The sequence below is a fragment of the Pediculus humanus genome, genomic scaffold, assembly GCF_000006295.1.
Source record: "Pediculus humanus corporis 1103172108266 genomic scaffold, whole genome shotgun sequence".
Classification (NCBI taxonomy): Eukaryota; Metazoa; Arthropoda; class Insecta; order Psocodea; family Pediculidae; genus Pediculus; species Pediculus humanus.
This window is the reverse complement of record NW_002987835.1, coordinates 115,919-138,045: the sequence shown is the minus strand read 5'-3', so window position 1 is coordinate 138,045 and position 22,127 is coordinate 115,919. Positions and strand designations below refer to the sequence as shown.

At 42.7% G+C, this 22,127-nt stretch overlaps 5 protein-coding genes across 5 annotated transcripts; 4 read left to right on the top strand and 1 right to left on the bottom strand.

Annotated features, from left to right (window-relative positions):
• Nucleotides 1–2,625: 2,625 nt before the first annotated feature.
• Nucleotides 2,626–4,109, top strand: Phum_PHUM497610 (uncharacterized protein; the record flags this gene model as incomplete). The annotated part of the gene is made up of 6 exons (XM_002430697.1): nt 2,626–2,820; nt 2,893–3,055; nt 3,139–3,320; nt 3,397–3,505; nt 3,585–3,789; nt 3,968–4,109. 6 exons carry the CDS (start codon nt 2,626–2,628, stop codon nt 4,107–4,109), a joined length of 996 nt encoding a protein of 331 aa, XP_002430742.1.
• Nucleotides 4,110–13,642: 9,533 nt separating this feature from the next.
• Nucleotides 13,643–14,709, bottom strand: Phum_PHUM497600 (uncharacterized protein; the record flags this gene model as incomplete). Its single annotated transcript, XM_002430696.1, has 3 exons — nt 13,643–14,004; nt 14,074–14,305; nt 14,446–14,709. 3 exons carry the CDS (start codon nt 14,707–14,709, stop codon nt 13,643–13,645), a joined length of 858 nt encoding a protein of 285 aa, XP_002430741.1.
• Nucleotides 14,710–16,016: 1,307 nt separating this feature from the next.
• Phum_PHUM497590 (uncharacterized protein) lies at nt 16,017–16,962 on the top strand (the record flags this gene model as incomplete). The annotated part of the gene is made up of 3 exons (XM_002430695.1): nt 16,017–16,199; nt 16,297–16,561; nt 16,643–16,962. 3 exons carry the CDS (start codon nt 16,017–16,019, stop codon nt 16,960–16,962), a joined length of 768 nt encoding a protein of 255 aa, XP_002430740.1.
• Nucleotides 16,963–18,518: 1,556 nt separating this feature from the next.
• Phum_PHUM497580 (uncharacterized protein) lies at nt 18,519–19,681 on the top strand (the record flags this gene model as incomplete). Its single annotated transcript, XM_002430694.1, has 3 exons — nt 18,519–18,604; nt 18,728–19,610; nt 19,661–19,681. The coding sequence occupies 3 exons, from the start codon at nt 18,519–18,521 to the stop codon at nt 19,679–19,681; spliced, it is 990 nt and encodes a 329-aa protein (XP_002430739.1).
• Nucleotides 19,682–20,807: 1,126 nt separating this feature from the next.
• Phum_PHUM497570 (uncharacterized protein) lies at nt 20,808–21,913 on the top strand (the record flags this gene model as incomplete). The annotated part of the gene is made up of 4 exons (XM_002430693.1): nt 20,808–21,024; nt 21,097–21,321; nt 21,404–21,589; nt 21,669–21,913. 4 exons carry the CDS (start codon nt 20,808–20,810, stop codon nt 21,911–21,913), a joined length of 873 nt encoding a protein of 290 aa, XP_002430738.1.
• Nucleotides 21,914–22,127: the final 214 nt, after the last annotated feature.

Below are 22,127 nucleotides of genomic sequence, written 5' to 3'. Positions count from 1 at the left end.
AAATGCGAACATAAACAAAAACATAAACAAAAACAAAAACAAAATTGATTCACTTTTTTTTTTTTTTATCGTCTGCTCCTTTTACTCGAGTAAAAGTCGTTCAGTCATTTTTTTTTTTGAACCCGAAGGCAAATTAAAATGAGTTTAACGGCTATGTAAAAAATTTAATAAAAATAAACCGGACGAAAAATTCAATAATAATAATTAATTATTGTCGAAAGTTGGCGACACTGATCGAATATCTCATACGTCATTAAATGTTAAATTTTTTTTTTTTTTTTCGAACGAGTTTTGTAGGCATTTTTTTTTTTTAAGAAGTAAGAAAGATAGAAAAAAACGAGAAAAATCAGTTACCAACATAATCATCATAAGTTATCAGTGTTACCAACATAATTAAATTAAAAATTAATAAATAAAAAAGTTAATTAATTCAATAATAATAATAATAATGAAATTTAGGTCGGTTCATTATCGATATCGTAACATTCTTGTATAATTTTTAATTTTTTTTCCATCTTCTTTACAAAAACTTCCCACGTATCTTCTTCTTCTTCTTATTTACCGGTTAGTTCGGTTGGTTTCCGCATTCTACTGCCACGTAAATTTATTTATTTATTTTAATAATGACGTCAATATCAATATGATGAATATTATTTATCGCTCGTATTAACCTTAATTATTTTTAAAGATTTAATCGTTGTTGGAAACGGGGAGGGTGGTGGTGGTGGGGGGAAACGATTTTCCAATCGGTGAATGACTAAATCAATCAATCAAATATATTTTAATAAGATAAATAAATAAACGAGAATAAAACGTTGGTGTAAAAAAAAAAAAAAAAAAAAATTGGACGATTATCAGGTCGCGTTTATTCACTTGCTACCACTCTCTCTCTCTCTCTCTCTCTCTCTCTCTCTCTCTCTCTTCTCCCTACCCCCCTCTCTCTCTTTTATAAGGTGAGAGAGTAGAACACGACGTCACATTTACGAAAAAAATAGAAAAGAAATCATTTTCGATTATTTTCACGTAACCAAGTAAGTCGTCGACCCGAGGACAAAACTAATAAAAAGCTTTACAACCGTTTCAATGTCAAGGTCACGTTTAAAAAGAGGTCAACGCGTAACCCGATAAGACGATAACAAACAAACAACAAACAAACAAACGAAAACAAAAACAAACCGATAATTTATTTATGGCGATCCGGATTTTCTTTCCTTTCCTAATTTTTTTCTTTTTTGTTTGTTTGTTGACAAAAGGAAAAATATACAAATGAAGGTGTTTTATTATCATTATTATTCGACAAACGTTTGTACGATATACCTTGTATGACGACGACGACGACGACGACTTTTGCATTCCAGGTATATACAACTGGACTGAATTTTTAACATGGAATCCTTTCCTTTCACGTCTTCTTTTTCTTTCATTTCCAGATGGTCGTTGTCACGAATGTGTGAGTGTGTGCGCGGGCGAGTTTAAAAAAAAGTATTATTATTATTATTATTAAAATGTTTTTCTCCGTGTTAGGTTTCTTTCACTTTTCATTCTTTTCCTTTATATTCATTCTTCTGTTTGTTTCGATTGAACGCCTCATCGAATTTACTATTAAGTAGAGTAGATTAAGAAGAAAAAGAAAAAAAAATTTAAACGTTTCACGGTTTTAAACGAATTTTTTTTTTTTTTTTTTAAACGTAAAACCAGACATATTATTATTATTATTATTATCATCATTAACTGACGCGTAATAAATTTTTCAATGTTAATAATAATAATCGTTGTAATTATTTTTAAACTCGCGAAAGTCATCATCATTGTCGTTGTTAATGTTTCATTAAAACGCGCCTGGAAATATACTTTCCCCATTTTTTTTTTTTTCTTTTTTTTATGCGTGTACGTATTTTCTTTCTTTCGATATATCGATGTATCGTTCGAGTGTAAAACGAAAAAAAAAAAAAAAATCAATGGAAATTTTTTTAAATTTTATTAATCGTAGCGGTAGATTTTCAAGGTTCGAAAAAAAAAAAAGAATGAAAGGTAAAACAACAACCTGTTCTTAAAGTAGATCAACGACCGAATGCTATTACGTTTCTACTACCACCACCACCACCACCTCTACTACTACTCGTATCGAAACGAGTTTTGTTTTTCCTTAATGACAGACGACCTACATTGATACCGGACGTTGTCCGGTTGGTTGCAATAAAAGGTACACACACACGACAAACAAAACATTCCTGACTGGAATATGTGTGTGCGTGTGGATATGCGACTAGCATATCAATTCATTTTCAAATGTCCTTATGAAAGTTAAGGTTAAGGTCTCCTCCATATCCCCTCCCCTCCCCTCTCGACGACGACGACGACCTTCGTACGTATCATTTTATTATTGACCTACCTACCTACCTACCTATCTATACCTACGTGTAATCGTTTTTTCCACCTTTCTTACTTTCATTCATTTATCATCACTTTTATTTCCTTTCTCCTTTTTTCGTTCTCATTATAACTTATTTTTTCTAACGTTTTAAACCAAACAAATAATAATAATAACAATAATGATAATGATGATTTTGTTTTTTTTTCTTTTTTGCAGAGAAATTATTTAAAAAAAAATTAATGCATAGTTTTATGGCTTTAATGCTCGTTATTAAAATGATTAAAGTCAAACTCATGTTTCTCCTACCCCTCATTATCGGAAAAGCAACGGCTAAAAAACTTTTACTTAAAGTTTTACTATTTTTAATACCTGGATTAGCTCATCTATTTAAATTGTGTCATTATTATCATGCCGAACATGCCAAATATCATCATCATCATCATAAGGTATTTTGAACGAGTTTAAATATGGAAAAAATTGATTTTATGTGTTTTCAATAAAAAAATATGTATTTTCAGATTAAACATCATCATCATCATATAAAAATACCCGTACCGGTACCTGTACCGATTCACGTCGATCATCACAATCATCTTGATGGAGGTTTACCTTATGGTCCTCCATCAGGCGGAGGTTATGATTATCCTCCTTATCCGCCACATTCACCACATCACACGTCTGGTAGGTATCACCTTCCCACTCACTCACGCACTCACGTGGCATTCGCCTTTTTTTAAAGTTTCTTCTTTTTTTTTTTTATAAAGCTTCAGGATCTGATTATAAGGATTACGATTCGACGGGAGGTGGAGGAGGTGGATCGGGTTACGGTAACGATTATGGTAGCGTAACTCATTTCGGTGACAACGAAGCTCATTTATCAAGTTGGGGCCTGGGTTCGAACATACACGAAGCCGGAGTTTTAGATGCTAAAAATCAACCGATTTACGTTAGTTTTATTCTGTCTCTCTCTCTCTCTCTCATTTTGTAAAGCAGAAGACAAAAAAATTTTAATTTGTTTACAGTATAAAAATCATCCATACGCCGGTGGATACTATCCCCACGATGCTGCAGGATCACACAGTCAAAGATATACTACTAAATTACAATTGTTAACACCGAGACCACCGGATGGTGAGTGCGAAAATTTTCTTTCTCTCTCTCTCTCTCTCTCTCTCAATATTAAACCAAAATTTTTTCTCTGTCGTTTTAGGTTCCACTGTGTCCGTTGCGTCGTCACCTCCCGTACTACCAACCTACGATCCATTTTACAGTCCGATATTGCAAAAAATAGATAAAATATTCAATCGTTTGGGTTTCAACGACGAACCGTGTAGGGAAAGGTTAATTTGTAGCATGTATAAGACGCCTCATCGTTTTAGCCCTCACAGTAATTTACTTTCACACGAATTAAGTCGGTAAGAAAATTAAAAAAAGGTCGCTATTATCATGATGATGATAATAGCGCACACACATAAATCATTTTGCGTGGGAAAAAAAAAAGTTTATTGTGCGTGAGTGAGCGCGTGAGTGCGTGCGTGCGTGACACCAATTTTTAATTTTTCATTCATTCATTCATTCATCTTTTTGTTTCAGGGATGCAAAAGATTTACAAAAACCCGTTGCGAGCAATCACGCCGTTCTTCGCTTTTACAAATACGTACAAGCAGCAAGAGATGGACAAGATAAAAAAGATTGTCTTCGTTTGTATTCAAGATGTCCGATAAATACGGAATGATAGTTAATGTAATAAATTTTTAGTTTTTTGTAAATAGTACAACTGGGTAGTAGCAGAAGAAATTAGATGAACGACGGTCGCGACTTTAGACGTTAATTAATTAAAAACCCGGACGCGCGGTCTCGACGGTTATTTATTTATTAAATTATTTATTTATTTATTTATTTAATTTATTGTAAAATAAAAAAAGAAAAAATTAATAGAGATCGATAAAAGGAAAGAAAAAAGTAATTGAATAAAAAAAAACGTTGTTTTGTTGCGAATTAAATGTCGTCGTGATTTTTTAAAAAGTTTTGTTAAACATTTGACTGTGACAACAACAACTACAATTACAACAACAACGACAAACACGACGACTTCAACGGCGACAACGTGTAATCATCAAATTATTATTATTATACTTGAAATTTTTCTTTCGCGCCAAAATTTAAAAATAATTGTTAATTACATACATTATATACTATATTCGTATTATCGATCGATCGATCGATTATCAATTTATTTATCGATTCATTGATTTTTTTTTTCTCTCTCTCATAAATTTCCGTTTTAACGGTTACGATTTGCTCAAAAAAATGTTTTTTAAGAGTAAAAAAAATTTAAAAAAAAATATGACTGATTAAGAATTTATTATTATCATTATTATTATTATTATTTATAATTTATTGATTGTAAAATGAAAAATTATTTAATTTATTATTATTATTAATAAATAATGAAAAGGAAAAAAATTTATAGTCATTCATACGTGATAATAATTTTTTTATTATTATTAGGTTATCAATCACTATTATTATTATTATTATTTTCACTCATAATCATGACGATTCGTCTTGGTGTTTGGGTCGGAGGTTTTTCAACATTTATATTTCAGGTTTCTACCAGCTGATCTTTAAGGATAAATGCCTGAATATCAGTGGTGCTGCTGCATGCCTGATGAGTAAGTTTCCTCTTGTTATAACCTATGACATCACCATAAGACCATCTTATTCGATGGAAACATGTTAATTCCTGTACTGAACTCCAGTCAGTGACTGACATCTGTGGAGTGGAGCCAGGAACAGGGAAAGTGAGATTCACATTCTTTTTTTTTTTTTTTTTTTTTTTGTTAACCCAGGAGAAATGCAGATTACGCACTAACCCCTCCGAAGAGGGAGAGTGGGGCTCGGCATGGATCGAAAAGAAAGCCTAAACGGGGACCCATACCCACTAAAACTCCTGGGCATGTCGCTATAGCGTGACCTGTATAGAAAGGGGGGGAGACGCTCGTGGGAGTATAACCTACATTTCAGTCTCCCCTCTCCGGTAGGTCAGAACATTAGCCGTTCCACATGACCGCTTTTGGGGAGGTCCGAGAAATTTTAAAAGAAGACTCACCGACGACAAAGCTAATCGAAGACGCCGTCATTCTCTTCTTCTTCGTTCTCCTCCTCCTTCTCGTTCCGACGACGACGTTTCTTCTCCCTCGGCCGATGACGAAGGTCCGGAACCGCTTCTTCCGCCGCCTCTTCCTCTTCATCCTCTTCGCCTTCCTCATCAGCGGGATTTATCGTCCTTTTAGACCCTAACCTAACCTTAGACGTATCCTTAAACATATCCTTAGAACTAACCTTAATCCTATCCTTAGGCCTAACCTTAATTCTACCTGTCCGGACTCCGGACTTTTCGCGCTCGCGTTCGCGGTCCTCTTTCGTCAGAAAGACCGCTTCCGAAAATCGCGAAACGGCGGACCATTCCCGGGGTCCGCGAAGCAACGTGCTCACGAGGCCGCGGATCGACAAGTCGGGTCCGATGACTATGACCAGCCGCTGCCTCTGTTCGTCCCACGTGGGACATATTGCGACCCAGTGCTCGATGTCGTCCTCGGGCGCACCGCAAAACCAACACTCCGTCGTCGCCTCTCTGCCGATGCGCGCCAAGTACGAGCCGAACACTCCGTGGCCCGTGAGGACCTGAGCGAGACGGTAAGTCAAGTTTCCGTGACCCCGTCCCACCCACTCCCCCACTCGGGGACCAAGAACGTTAATTATTTCCACCCCGTATCTTTTTCGATTATCGACGAAACGCGCCTGCCACGATCGGACCGTGCGAACGCGGAGTTCCCTGCCGAATCGGGCTCCCCTCGGCCCGCCGCGACCCCGCTCGTGGTAGAGGACGAGTCTCTCCCCCGCGAGGAGATCGAGCGGGGGAGTTCCCGACAGAAGGGAAGCCACCTACGCCGCGACGTCCCTGTACGCCATCGACACCTTGTTCAGAGACGCCCTTTGGAGTTGGATAGCCCTCTCGCGAAGCGGCCGCGACACCGCCACCAATTCGGCTCACACCGGTGCTTCGTACAGGACCTGCCCGAATCACCTGACCCTCGCCCGCGGACCCCGCAGATTCGGCATCAGGCGCCCCAACGATGCGTTCGCGGCTCGAATCTTCGGTCCGAGGAGCGCGATGTGTTGCCCGAAGGTGAGACCCGAGTCGAAGGTGACAGACGACAGTGCCAGGCCGTTGGGAAGCCGATTCCTTGGACGGTGGAATCTGCAGCCTTCCGTTTTCAGCAGAGACACCCGGAGTCCAATGCCCGGGATGACCTCCACCGTCGCGCAAAGCCCCGTCTCCGCACGATCCCGGACCTTTGCCCACCCGCGACCGGTCGCGAGGAGCAGGGTGTCGTACGCGTAGCATATCAGAAAGCAACCTTCGGGAAGGACGGTCCGGGTGAGGACGCAGTCGTAGGCGATATTCCAGAGGAGCGGTCCTAGAACCGACCCCTGGGGCACGCCGCAGAAAACGTCCGCCGTTTCCGTCGTTCCGTCCGGCTTCTCGTACGAAATCTTCCTCTCCGAGGGGAAGGACCCTATCACCGACACGAGATAATCGGGCACGGACTTCGAAACCAGACCGTCCCGTATCGTGAACCACGGAACGGAATTGAACGCGTTTTTAACGTCTATCGAAACCGCGATCGCGACTCCGCTCCGGCGCAGTGTTTCCTTGATGACGTCACGAATTCGAGCGAGCGCGTCGATAATTGTACGGAAGCCGTATTGATTCGGAGAAAGATCGTTCCTTCCTCCGTCCGCCCCCATGTGACCCATTATCCGCGACGCCACGACGCGCCCGAACAACTTACCCTCCGCGTCGAGAAGGCAAATCGGCCGATAAGCGCCGGGCGCCGACGGGTCCCTACCCGGTTTTTCAAGCAGCACGAGGTTCGCTAACTTCCACTGCTTCGGAAACGACGCCCCCGAACACATCACCTCGACAGATTTGCCGAGGAATCGATCGGGCCCAGAGCCGAGCGCTTCTTGGAGGCCGCGTCGAGGAGGATGCGAACCTTCCCCTCGGTAACTCGGTCGCGTTCGCGGTCGAAGGCGAAGTCCGCCGGAGGAAACGCGTAGGGCGCGACGCGCGGGAAGAGCTCCGCGATGACTTCGGCGAGAAACTCCCGTCAAGCCGGCCGTCAACGGCTCCCGACGAACTCCTCAGCTTCTTCGTCACGATATGGAACGGAAAACCCCACGGATCCGAGTCGACCTCGCTCAGGAGCTCCTTCCAACTCTCCTCCTTCGAACTCCATATCGCTCGGGGAACGCAAACCCGCGAAGCCCGCCACTCCGCTTTAAGCCCCAGCAAAGTCGAATCAGTCACGATTTGTTCGTAATCTCCTCCGCGGCGGAGGAGTTCGCGTTTTTGTTTCCCGAACCGACGACGGGCGAGACAGGACTCTTTCCACAGCTCTCTTATCTTGTCCGTCCACCAGTATTTCGGCCACTTGCGCTCGTTCGATCGCGAACCGACCCTCCGCATGCATAAGTTTGATATTCGATGCAAATCGCCCCGGATCGCCCGCGCCAACTCGTTGGCGTCGTTATTACCCGAAAAATTGGCCCTTCGCCACGACTCCACGGCGAGACATTGGACGAGCCACTCTTCGTCCATCGACCTCAGGCTACACCGAGGACGCGAGGACCGCCGGACCGAGAGGCAGCCCCCCCCCCCGAACTCCGAGGAGCCCCGAACGAGAACGCCAGGTAGGGTGGTTGCTCAGAGAGTCGAAATCGGAAAAGACCTCCCAGCCGGAGACCCACGCCGCGGCCGCGACGGAAGAAACCGTGAGATCGATCGCGGATTCGCCGGTGGCCCGCACGCAAGTTTTAGTCTCTCTCTTGTTTCGCACGAAGAAATGACGCGAATCGAACAACCACTCCTTGAGGAGTCGGGCGCGCGCGTTGTTCGCGTATCCCGACCACGGAACGTGCTTCGCGTTGAAGTCGCCGCAGACGAGAGTAGGAAGGGATCCCTTCCCCCCAAACCGATCGATCTCCCTCGCGAGCGCGTGCAAGAAATTCTCGAACTGGCTGACGGGACGATTCGGCGACGCGTAAGCGGACACCAGAACCGCGTTCCCCCATCCGACCAGAACGAAACCCTCCCCCTATGACAGCTCTCGAGGCCTTGGCGCACGAGCCGAGTTCGAGAATAGTATCGCGGCCGCGCCATCCTCGGAACCGAACCAAGAACCGTCGCGGCTTTCCCCCCTTTTCGGAACGACGTAGGGTTCCGAAATCATGACGACGTCGACCCCCCGCGCGGCCACCCGATTGAGCAGGAGATCTTGCGCACTCCTGCAGTGATTCAAATTGACTTGGAGAAACTTTGGGCAGAGCCGTTCGTTCTCGGTTCGCACGAAGAAGCTCCCCGCGTCTCACCCCCCTGCACCCCAGTCGCACCCCAACGGATGGTTCTTCCCTTGACCGAAGGCGCTGAGCACGAAGGACCGCCCAACCGGTGATTAGCCGGACGGCCGGTCTCCGAGCAAGCTGCGCAACGAATGGAGTTCGCGCAATCGCGCGCCCGGTGCCCCGTCCCTCCGCACCTGAAGCAGCGTTCCTGCGCTCCCTCTACCCTACCCTCGAACTTGGGACACCGCGCGCCCAGATGCTCCGGGTTGAGACACCTGAAACACACGGCCTTTTGCTTCGGCGGGAGAACCACCCGCGCTCTGACCCAACCGACGGTCACCTTGCCCGTCTCGAGGAGGACGGACGCGGCGGCCGCGGGAACGGACGCGAATCCCAGTCGCGGTCGTGCGCCCCCTCCGACCGGAGGACGCACCAATACGTCGGAAATGGGACATCCGCCCGCCCTGGACAACGCGAGAGCGACGTCGTGCGACGTCGCGGACTCGCAGAGATCCTCGACGCGGAGGTCGGCCCTTCTCGCGGGGCACGTCGCCGTGACCCCTATCGGCCCCACGACCCTCGAAAGCTCCGCGGCCAGCTCCGCCGCCTTGGCCGCCCTGTTTTTCTCCTTGATTTCGAAAACCTTCCCCCCGTTCGCGGACGGACGGATCCTGAGGGAGTCGATTCCTAACTTGGCGAGATCCACGCGATCCCTCGCGGCGGCCAAGACCTCCGCGAAGGATTTGGTACCCCCGTTCCTGTTCAGCACAACCGCGGCCGTCCGCGGCGTTTTTATTTTTCGTGCTGAAGCGGCAGCCGGAGCCGATTTCGGCTTTTTCTCCTGGGACTTGGTGTGCTCCTGCACCTCTTTCCGGGAAGGAGCTGGAGCGGATTCATCGATTTGCTTCCTCTCGCCTGCAGCGACTCCTTTCGCACGCTTTCCTCCCTTTCGCGGCCGCACCGCGACGAAGCCGTGCCGCCGGCGCCGCTCGATGGCTTTCCCGTCGTCACCTTTGCCACCGACGCAAACGTCGGCATATACGACCTCTCGGGTCGCAGCGCCTTAGGCGAGGTGGCCGCGTCCCGGGACGCAGTCACCTCCCTCGCATTCTCGTTGGCTTCTGACACAGCCGTCTTTTGTACGTCCGCCCTTCCCCCCGTCCCTGAAGAGGCCCAGTTCTCCTCCTCCCGTCTTTCCCCTTTTTTCAACTTCGTGATCTGGCTACGATCCAGAGCGAGTTCCTTTTTCAGCGCCGCCACGCGGGCGCCGCCCTTGGAGTCCGCGACTCTCCCCGCGAGCTCCCGGACGGCCGCCATGACAAACGCCACCCCGTCCTTCATAATTTTGACATGACCACCCTTCAGGTTTGAAGACCCCCGAACAGCCGCGAGAACGCAGCGAGCCGCGTTCACCGTAGCATCAGTGATCTCGCCACCCTCCAGGCGAGCAAGACCTCCCTTCCTGATCACGGGAAGGCGGAGCACGGCCTCCTCCGCAGCAGCCTCCTTCTCCGCCCTTCCGCGCTCCTCCAGCCGCGGACGCCCCTTCGGTCTAGAGGATATGACAATACCCCCCAGATTCCTACTCAAACGCACAAGGGCCCTTCCCGGGCAACCCTTCTCGTCGACTACCATGTCGACCATCCGCCCTCCCCTGGACGGAACACTACTCGCGGTAGAACCCGTTCCCGAACCCGTTCTCAAGGTCTTAGTCCCTTCACCGGCCGACGCAGGCTTCGGCATGGTCTTCGTCATTGCAGTAGGGGGTAAAATGAGGCCTTCAGTCGAGGTGATGAGACCAAAAACACTCACGCACACACCCACCGACTACTGCAAAAACGCCTAAAAATTCCGATTAGGCAACCGGGGGTACACTGAAATATGTTGGTTATGCAATTAGCAATACACAAATTGCTAGTTATGCAACTTGCAACACTGAATCAAAATTTAAAAAAAGGCCAAATTTGGGCCAAAAATCGAAAAATGGAAGCGGCTGCTCGCGATAGAGGACCAGTCCCTTCATTGCGAGGAGATCGAGCACGGGAGTGCCCGACACAGGACAAGCCACCTCTGCCGCGACATCTCTGTACGCCGTCGCCACCTTGTTCAGAGACGCCCTTTGGAGTTGGATGGCCTTCTCGCGAAGAGGCGGAGCTGTCGAAACCGACTCGGCCCAGACCGGAGCTCCGTACAGGGCCACGGAGTGAACGACCGTCGCGTATAATCGTCTGACCCTGGCCTGCGGACCGCGCAGGTTCGGCATCATGCGTCCTAACGTCGCGCTGACGGCTCGGATCTTCGGTCCGAGGTCCGTTAGATGTTCGCCGAAGCAGAAACCGGAGTCGAGAACCGCAGAACACGTCCGCCCTTCCCGTCGTTTCGTCGTTCCCATCGGCCGACGGCGATCGTGACGCCGCCTCGGCGGAGAGTGTTCCGAATTCCGGCGCACACGCGGTCGAGTGCATCGGTCCGCCCGGAAGCCGTACTGATTCGGAGGGAGGAACGACCTCTCTACGTTGCGAAGGCAAATCGGTCGATACGCACTCGGCGTCGTCGGATCCCTACCCGGTTTGTCAAGTAGAACTAAGTTCACCTCTTTCCACGGAGTTGGAAATGTCGCCTCTCGGAAGCTCGCGGTGTATAGCGCCGAGAGACACGCACACAGCACTCCGGTGGACTCGCCGAGGATGCGGTAATGCACGCCGTTCGAACCCGGAGCCGAGCACCTCTTCGAAGCCACGTAAAGGAGGAGGCGAACCTCCCCCTCCGTAACCGCGGCGTCGCGAATTTCGTCGCGAGGAAAATCCGCCGGGGAAACGTGAACGGTTCGGTGCGAGGGAAGAGCTCTGCGATCTTTTCTGCGAGAAACTCTTCCGTCACGCCGGCCGTCAGCGGTCCCGACAAACCCCTCAGTTTGTTCGTCACGAGACGGGACGGGAGAACCCACGGGTCCGAATCCACTTCGCTCAGGAGTTCCTTCCAACACGCCTCCTTGGAACTCCATATCGCTCGTCGGACCCGAACCCGCGAAGCCCTCTACTCCGCCTTTAAACCCGCGAGTTCGTCGTCATTCACGATGTCCTCGTAGCGTCCTCCCCGTTTGATCAAATATCTTTTTCTGCCGACGAACCGGCGACGTGCGAGCCAGGACTCCTTCCATAACTCTCCCAACTCGTGCGTCCACCAGTACTTAGGCCGTTTTCGCGTCGTCGAGCGCGAGCCGATCCTCTTCATGTAGGAGTCCGAGATCCGTCGTAAGTCGTCCCAGACTTCCCGCGCCATGTCGTGCACGCCTCTTCTTTCGGCGCCTGGAGCAACTTTGTCTCTTCAGGCCTCCGCGGCGAGACACCCGGCGAGCCGTTTGTCGTCGAACGATCTCAGGCACCACCGGGGCGGGACTACGCGGGTCCCGTGAGATGAGGAGGCTGACCCCCCGAGCTCAGAGGAGCCCCGAACGAAAACGCCACGTAGGCGTGATCGCTCAGGGACTCGAAGTCGGACAGGACTTCCCAGCCGGAGACCTGCGCCGCCGCCGCACCGGATGAAACCGTGAGATCGATCGTGGACCCGCCGGTGGACCGCACGCACGTTTTAACACCTTTTGCGTTCCACACGATGAGATGGCGCTTGTCCAACCACTGTCTGAGCAATCGGCCGCGCGCGTTGGTCGTGCAAGGTCGCGCGTTGGTCGTGTTCACGGCGCGTGTTTCGCGTCGAAGTTCTCGGACATGAGAATCGGACGTGCGTTCCCGAACCTATCCAGCTCCCTCGCGATTGCCCGCAACAAATCTTCGAATGCTCGCAACGGACAATTTGGTGACGCGTAGACCGAAACCAGAACCGAGTTCCCCCAGCCTGCTATCACGAAGGCTTCCCCGCGGGACAATTTCCGAGGTCTCGGACCCGGCGCCGAGCTCGAGAAGAATATCGAGGTCGAATTCTAGGTCTTGGATACGAATTAAGTGCCGGCGCGACAATTCCCTCCCCCCGACGGAACGACGTGGGGCGCCGGGATCATCACGATCTCGATGCCCCACATCCCTATCAAGTTAAGCAAGAGGTCCTGAGTTAAATTAACTTGGAGAAACCTCCCCATGCTCACGAGGAACTACCGGCGGAGCCGTTCGTTCCCGGCTGACACGCGGAGGCTGCTCCCCTAACGTTTCCTTTCGTGTTCCTGGTTTCGGATCCCCGCTGAATGGGCGTACCCCTGACGGCGTACCCCTGAGCGATCTAACGCCGTTTCCCCTCTTTCTTTGATATTGGGACAAGGCGAGCCTATATGTCCCGGATGTAGGCACCTAACACAGATGAACCTGCGCTTCGGCAGCAGGACCACCTTCGCGCGCACTTACCCAACGACATCCGCATTTCAAAAACATCGAAAAATTTTGACCAAATGTATCAAAAAAACATAAGATCCAAGAAGGTATACATTGGATTCCCGCTTAAAATAAAATGTGTGCCAGGTAAAATAAAATGTATACAAGGCCGTCCTACTTAAAGTAAAACGTAAACAATGGCGTCCTTGTGGAAAAAAACATGACCATGAAAATTTTCACAAAATTGAAATGTAAAACTAATGGCCTTGGAATCAAGGTCGACCTACTTAGAATAAATCGTAAACATTGGTCAAGGTCATTTTTAACCAAAAACATCGAAAAATTTTCTCTGATGTATCCGTGAAACATAATATCCAAGGAGGTATAGAATAAAGTAAAAAGCAACATTGGATTCCCGCTTAGAAAAAAATTTAAACATTGAATTTCCGCTTTAAATCAGGTGTAATTTATTTATTATTATTACTATTATTTTTTTTACATAAATAAATAAATAAATAAATAAACGTTTTATGTATTAATTTTTATAAGCGTTATATGCTAAATCTTGGCCGTAGGATGATGACAATGATGATGATGATGAGGATCTTCCGTATCCGTGATGTTCGACGTATGGATGATGAGGTGGTGGATGATGTTCAACGACTTGAGGCGGCGAGTGATGAGTCGGATAATGATAAACTTCGTAATTGACGACTTTTGGTTTGGCAAATTTAAATATGACCATAGCAGCGGATAAAACAGCTGATAAAAGTCCGAGAGTCAAAGCTTTCCATGTTTTCATAGCAATCAATGCAATCGCAAGAGGTACAAATACGGAGGCTTTGACTTTTAAACCGAGTAAAAATGGTATTATAACTTTTTTCATTAAACCCCTTCCTGAAAAATTAAAAAAAAAAATTTTTAGTTATAACAACCACAACACAAGAACAAACAATATTAATTTACCTTCTTCTTTTTCCTCCAATGTTTTTTTAGTTTCGGATGAAAGAGGCACGATAATTTCTTTGGGTACGTTATTATCAAAAAAATATTTAGGTACAAATGGAAATATTTCTCCGGTAACAAGTTCTTTGGGTAATTTTATTTTCAATTCGTGATTGTTTAAATAATTATCGATTTTTTCAAACATCAATAATCTGAGTCTTTCCTTTTTCATCATGTCGTCGTTATCGTTGTCCTTTGATAAATCATAAGAAGATGAAAAAGGTTCCGATCCCTATGGAAAACAAACAAACGCGCGAGCACGCACGCAAGCAATCATGAGATACGAGACGTTCAAATTTCAAAACGGTTTAACCAAAAAAAAAAAAAACTTACCTCCTTTGACTCATATGAAAATTTACCGCCATTTTTTTCAATTGATAAGTTATCAGTCAATGGTATTCTATCGTTTTTAAGTGATTCCCTTAAAAATTTTAAAAATTTCGGTTTGACGCACGATAACGAACCGTATTGAACGCAAGATTCGAAAACGTTACCGACGACATCGACGGCTGTCGTCTCTTCCGCCTCCTGACACGTCACGATCGCGACATAAAAAAAACTTAATAAAATAATACGAAAATAATATTTCGTCGTCATTGTTTGTTCGTTTGTTTGTTTGGTTGTTTGTCCTCTTGTGTTCGAACAACGAACCGTCACGATCTAAAACCCGTCGATAAATTTACGATAAATTTATATTTGAATTTTTTTTTTTTTTTCAAAAGCGAGCGATACGTGTTTGTAATAACAATTTTTTTTAAATTCGTGCGAGACGACAAACGACAAACAAACAAACGAACAAACGAACGAACGAATGAAATAAAAAAATCCGACACGATTAAACCATATAAAGGTATCCCGATTTTTTTTTTTAAATGGAAAAAAAAAACGGATTAGAAAAAAAAGGAGGTGAAACGCTCGCGATTCGAATCCTGAAGGAGGGAGGGGGATGATGACGTAATACGACGGGGAAAATTTTTCCCTGTTCGAAAAGCTTTTTTTAAATTAATAAATTTTTGGTCATCGTACGTGGTAAAATTTTTATCAATGATATTTTTTTTCACGATTTTTCGAAAATTTCACGACGACGCGTTTTATTCCGACATTTTTTTTAAAGAAGGCGGTGGCAGAAACGGCAGAGGTGGCGGAAACGGCAGAGGTGGCGGTGGCGGTGGCAAATTTTTATTAATTAATTTTAAAAATGAAAATAAATTTTTTTTTGTCGGTTTCATTTTCAGACCTAGTTGGCACAAGTTTTTATTGTCCTCCTTCGTGTTTGTTCCCTTTTTTCTTTTTTTTTTTTTTAACGGGATTCGAATTCTTCTGCTTTTTTTTTGCGTAAAAATTTCAAAAATTTTTTCCCGCCAATTTTCATAAACAAATTCTTATCATCATTAATTTACAATGATAAACTTTAATATTGAAAAAAAATAATGTCATTTATATCCGTTTGTGAAATTTTTTTCGTTTGTCGAAAACACTTTCCTTTTTTCCTTTTCGATAAATGTGAGATCGATAAATCGATATATCGATGTCCTTGAATAATAATAATAACCTTTGAATAATTTTTTAAACGACAACACCATACACAGACAACAACAAAAAAAAAAAGAAACTTCCGATCTAAATAAAAAAAATTTAAAAAAATTTTTTACTGGAGCTGGAGTGGGGCCAATGAAAAACAATAAAAGCATTTGTTAATAATCGATAACTGTCAGTTTAATATCAGGTTCGGGTGTTGTTCTTTTGACGACGACGACAACAACAACAAACAACAAACAATCAACAATCAAAATGAAAAGTTTTATCGGTTTGATTCTAGCGTTTGCCGCTTTATCTTCGGCTCATCCAAAGTTGGTAAGTTTTCGTTTCTTTTTTTTTCTTTTCTATTTCCGGCGGAAATTATAATGAAAATTATACAGCAGGATAAAATTCCTCCTTCTGATTCTTTCTGGAAGGACACCAAAGTCGAAGGACTCGTTAAAAATTATCAAAGAGAATGTCAGGATGATAACAACGTATTGTCTTGCATGAAATACAAAATTTTAAATTTTTTAGATCAGGTTTTAAATTTGGAATCCATACGTCAGGTTAGTGTAAGAAACCTGATTCGCGACCGGAAATCGGAAAACGATAATTCAAGCCGGAAATAGTTAAATCAGAATTTTTTTTCCACTTTTTCGACAGGTGTCAGAAAATGTCGACGACGTGTTAAATAATCAACAACAAATTCAATATGGCCGATCGGATAAATCTGACATGGATGTTTTGGATCAATTGACGGATTATATAAAATCTCACGAAGACGTTGTTGCCACACTTCCGGGTGATTATTTACAAGGTACGACGTTGACCATGTCACCGAGAAACATCGACGATAACGAAATTAATTTCAGTCTTAAATTCGGCGATGAAAAAAGAGAGGGAAAATCAAACGAACCGGAAGAAGAAGGTACGTTCGTGTGATGTGACGTCACGAATCCAATCCTTTACTAAAAAAATTTAATTTTTTTTTTTTCCCCGGTTTTTTCAGGTAGGAAACACAAGTTGAAAAAAGTCATAGTTCCCGTATTGGTTTTCGTACTATTGAAAGCCATGACGTTGGTACCACTGGCACTCGGTGTCCTCGGTATCAAAGCCTGGAACGCTCTCCAACTCAGTTTCTTCTCCTTCGTCATATCTTTGGCTTTGGCCGTTTTTCAACTTTGTAAAAAACTCGCTTCCGATCATGGTTCCGGACACGTTCTCGCACACGGTCCGTGGGACAGTTATCAGGCAGCACATTATGCCGCACGATCCTTATCGTCGACGGATGCTCAAAACATGGCGTACAACGCACACTCTCAATCTTAGATGAATTTTTTCACCTTACCTCTTTTTATTTATTTATTTAAACCAAAACAAACGAAAACAAACGAAACAAACGTTAAGACTGACTGACTAACTTAGAATGGACGACGACGACAGCTGACCGATACGCAATGTTACCAACATCACGACAATTTGTAATAATAATAATAATTTTTTTTTTTTTTTTTTTTAAACGTGTCAAAATATAAACAATTAATTTTATAAATAAATAATAATGATAATAATAATAATAATAATTCGTTAATTTTTTTTTTTTTTTAAATAAAAAAAATCCTCGCAATTTAATTTTAATTTTCACCACCGACGTCGCCCCAGTCAAAATTTGAATTTTGAAAATTTATTGATGTCATGACGTCATTCGTTCCCACGTAAAAAATGGATTTTCATTCATTCATTCATTCAATCAATCCCGTCGATTGATTTTTTTATCGATTAAATATAATAATAATAATAATAATAATAAAATTATCGCCGTTTTTTTTTAATAAAATCGATATAGTTTAGTTTATGTAAATATAATTATGTCGTCGAAGAAATATGATTCGAGTTTGTCATATGTTTGTTGTTTTTGTTTTTTTTTTTTTAAAACTAATTTTTATTCGTGGCACGAATTTTATTCTATGTCAAAAATTGACGTGTCATTAAATAAAAATTTTATCGTAGTCATTTTTACTCTTGTGCAAAAGTTAATTTTTTTTTAAAGTTTTTTCTTTTCTCTCTCGTAAGTTTTTGATAAAATTTTTCTTTTTCTATTTTTTTTACTTCCGTCCATTTAATAATAATAATAATACGTAAATAAATTTTGAATGAATGAGATTGATTGATTGATTGATCGATCGATAAATCTACGCATTAATTGCAATTAGATTAATAGCACGATTGATAATTTAAAACGCAATTAAATTTTTTTTTTTTCCCCCCTCGGAAAAAATTATAAAAATTGTTTGTTGCTCCATCCAACCTTGTTTGTTTGTTCCTCTTCTTCTTCTTACATTGTTCAATCCGTAAAATTAAACAAAATCCAAAAGAAAAAAAAATTTAAGATGAATTTAGTTAGTATCATCATCATCATCGTTGAATCACACAATCAGGCATTACCGTCTGTTTTTTTTTTTCCAACGAAAAATAATATCATCATCATCTTCTTATCACTAATATACGCGTTATCGCTTGTTTGTTTTTATCATTTTTTTTTTATTTTCGTTTGTTTTCGACGACGAAACACGCACAAACAATTCTTCTTCCTTTTTTTTGCGCAAGTTTCTAACACGAACGTTATTTAAAAAAAATAAAAACAAAAAATTATTTCTGTGTGTGAATTTTTTAATTCTGTGTTTGTTTATGACGTCATTATCAATATTATTATTATTATCGATGATAGAATTCGCGTTGGTGCAAAATTAAAAAAAATTTTTTCAAAAGGTGAAAAATACGCCGTGTCATTAGAAAAAATATTTTTTTTTTTTAATCATTATTATCTCTATACGGGAAAATTTGATTTTTATAGGAACGCCATATTGTAGGTAATAATAATAATAATGGAACGAGAAAACGGTCCACCCGTGTCAGTTGGAAATCCGACGAGTTCAAGAAAAGCATTAAGACAAATAACGAGCACTGTAAGGTAAGAATAACGAATGAACGAACACACAAAAAAAAGAGAAAGAGCGAGAGTGAGAGAGAGAGTGAGAGAGAGAGAGAGAGAGAGAGAGATAGAAAAGGAATTAAATGTCGTTTGTGCCAACAGGAAAATGTCGGAAGAAATGCTCGACACGGCAGAAGAAACAATCATCGATTTCATAACGTGTCCATATTGTACGGATTACATACGACCACCCTCCGTTTGTTGCGAAAGCGGTCACTTCGTTTGTCGTCAATGCAAAACAAACATATCACACTGTCCGACGTGCGGCACGGACAGGTATCCGAACAAATCCAATTCCGTTTTCGACATGATCCTCCGGGAAATATATTATCCTTGTTTGTACCAGGGCAACGGTTGTTCCGCATACTTCAAACACGATCAATTGCAAATCCATCAAAACAATTGCAAATTCAAAATGGAACCGTGCGTGTATCAATCCGAGGGTTGTAAAGTTTTCACGAAAGGACAAGACAATAAAATAAAACACGAAACCATTTGCGACTACGGCGTGCGGTGTAAAATCTACGGCGAAATAAATAATAAAATCCACGTGACGTGCACGTGGAAGGGTAAGAGAAAAGATTTGTTGAAACACGTGTCAACGTCACATCAATACGAATGGTCACCGCACGAAATCGTGTCGGACGTCGCGCTCTCCTGGATCCTTCCCCTCAATATTAATTTCGAAAAAATACAATTGATTCATTTGAAAGATTTCGACGAAATGTTTTTCTTCTATTCGAAAACAATTGAAAATTATCAACATTTCGTGGGGGTCCAATATGTCGGACACAGGGAGTCGTGGAAAAAATTCTTGTATTCCGTCGAATTCATTTACGAAAATAAAAAAGTCGGGTTCGAAGATTTGGTCATACCTCACACGGTTAAAAAAACCGACGACGTTTACGGTGCCAACAATTGTTTTTCCGTACATTTTGAATTTTTGAAAAAACATTTTCTCGCGGAAAGCGTCATCGATTGTCACGTTAAAATATTCAACAAAGACGAAAAGAAAAAAAATGAAAAAATCAAAAGGTGCGTTTCTCATTTCGATAACAACAGCAACAGCGGCAGCACCAGCAGCAGCAGCAGCAACAACAATCTCCCCGGAAAATCATCCTTTTGTTAAATTCTTTCGTTTTGTTTATAACATTAATAAAATTATTATCATTATCATTATCATTATTATTATTATTATTTGATTCATTCGACCGTGACTTTCACCTTCTCTCCATATTTTCTTTCGCTTCATCCTGTCGCGTCGTCGATCCGTTTTAAATATCCTTAAATGGAAAAATAAACCGGATGTGTCGAGGAGGTTTGTTGTTAAAATCCGGCTTATATTTAAATATTAGTTATTCGTACCGGAAATAGTTTCTTTTTTTTTTTTTTTTTTTTATCCAAAACGTTTAATTATTTAGATCGAAATTATTTTTATTCGATGCCGAACACGTTCACGTAAGACGCACGTCGTTTTTAAATATTATTATAAAATGGGGGGAAGGGAGGGGAGGGAAGAAGGGAGGGGGAATTAAGACGATGTGAAAAAACGGCCCAACCATAAATTTAAAAGAAAACCATAAATTTTTTTCTTCTAATTAATTCATCCTTTGAGTCAGTCCTTTGGGAGGGAGAAAAGAAAAAAAGTCAAAATCGATCGCGCTCTTACCCCTTCCTCCCCTCGGGAAAATGTCGTCCGTGTGAAAAACTTTCTGGGCGTTTGGGGGAGGAAGTGGAGGAGTGACAGATGATGACCGTCGATAAGTACGTACGAGCCGGCTTTGGGGTTGGTTTACGATGACAAAACGTTCAAAAGTGTTCGATGGTGACTTGATGATGACGTAGAGGGACGACGAAGCAGACGACGAAGCAGACGACGACGATGGTAAACAAACGAGTATCGCACATATGCCGTAATTGCATAAAACATTGACCGATAACATGTCCGATTAACCTTTTTTTTTCTTTTTTGATAGTAATCAATAAAAAGCGTTAGCAAGAAGGTGTGGCTTCACATAATTATTGTCAGTGTACCTGAGGACGGCTACCTATCGGAACATAACGCAAAAAAAAATTTACCGGCGAACGCTTTTCCATAAAGCGTTCAAAAATAATAATAATAATAATAATAACGTAAATACATATATACAACAAAGTGTTATTTAAAAAAAAAAAAAAAAAAATGTTTTTTTTCGGTTTCGTTATTATTTTATTATCGTCTGCTACCGTTCGTGCGGATTTTGATAATGACGTAAGAGTTGATTCCGTCGGATCACCATCATCAACTTCCGGTAGTGATGATCTTGTGGCTGTTGTCGCAAGAAATTGTTTGATGGGTACCGAACCCACAATGACGTGTTTGAGAGAAAGAGTTCTTTTATACGTCAATAATCTTTTGGGTAAGTTTTTTTTTGGTTTAACTTTCTCCTTCCACGTATATATTCCTCCATTTTGTTTTTGTTTTCCGACAGGAGTTCGAGATAATTATCAAGGAAGAAGTAGTAGTAGTAATTTATCCGATAAAAAAATGGATGCATTGATAGCGAAACGATTGAAAAAATTAATAAACAGTCACGAATTTAAAATTCAGCTCCCTAAGTTTCTTTTTCAAGAAGCCATTTTGACTTTTACACCGTCTAAGGGACTCGCTGATTTTAAAATTGATTTTCCGGAAGAAAAATCGTTACAGGCTGAAGGTAAAGAATAAAAAAATTTTTCACAAATTTTCTTCTTTTTTTTTTTCTTAATAAACATCCGTTTGTCGTTATGTTTTTTCAGGAAGAGGTCATTTGAAAAAAAAACTTCTTCTCCCACTTCTCCTCCTCCTCAAACTTAAAATAAAAGCGTTGACTCCGATTTTACTTTTGATAATTGGCATAAAAGCCGTTAAAGCTTTCATTATGAGTAAACTTTCACTTCTTCTCGTCATCGGTTTCATTTTATTACAATTATTTAAAAAAGGCGGTGAGTTTTTTTTCCCTTTTTTTTTAAAAAAATAATCTTTTCCATTTGTTTATCATGTGCCGTCATTTTCTTTTTAAAGGTATGCCTATGGCAATGATGCCTGCAGCCATGACGACCGAACCACCACCCGCTTACGGTCCACCCCAATCTCCGGCAACATACGGACCACCGGCTCCGAGTCCCGACACGACTTACGGATCTTGGGAACCGACGACCAGTAGCAACAACGGAAACGGAAACACTTACTCGAGGTGGGATTCTCATAATTTGGCTTACAATGCTCATCAACCCGAAGGTAAAACGTCACAACAACCGGGAATATAAAATTTTTAATTACGCGTGAAAAATAATCGTAAACCGGATATCCGGACCGAAACGGAAATCGATGAAATTCGTTAACAAAAAATCCACCAAAATAATTTTTTTCTATCTGTTTGCCTCAACCTTTCTTCATTAATTTATTAATTTATTTGTTAATAATAATTATTATTATTATTTATTTTTAGTTAATAAAATTTTAATTTATTTTTGTAAATAT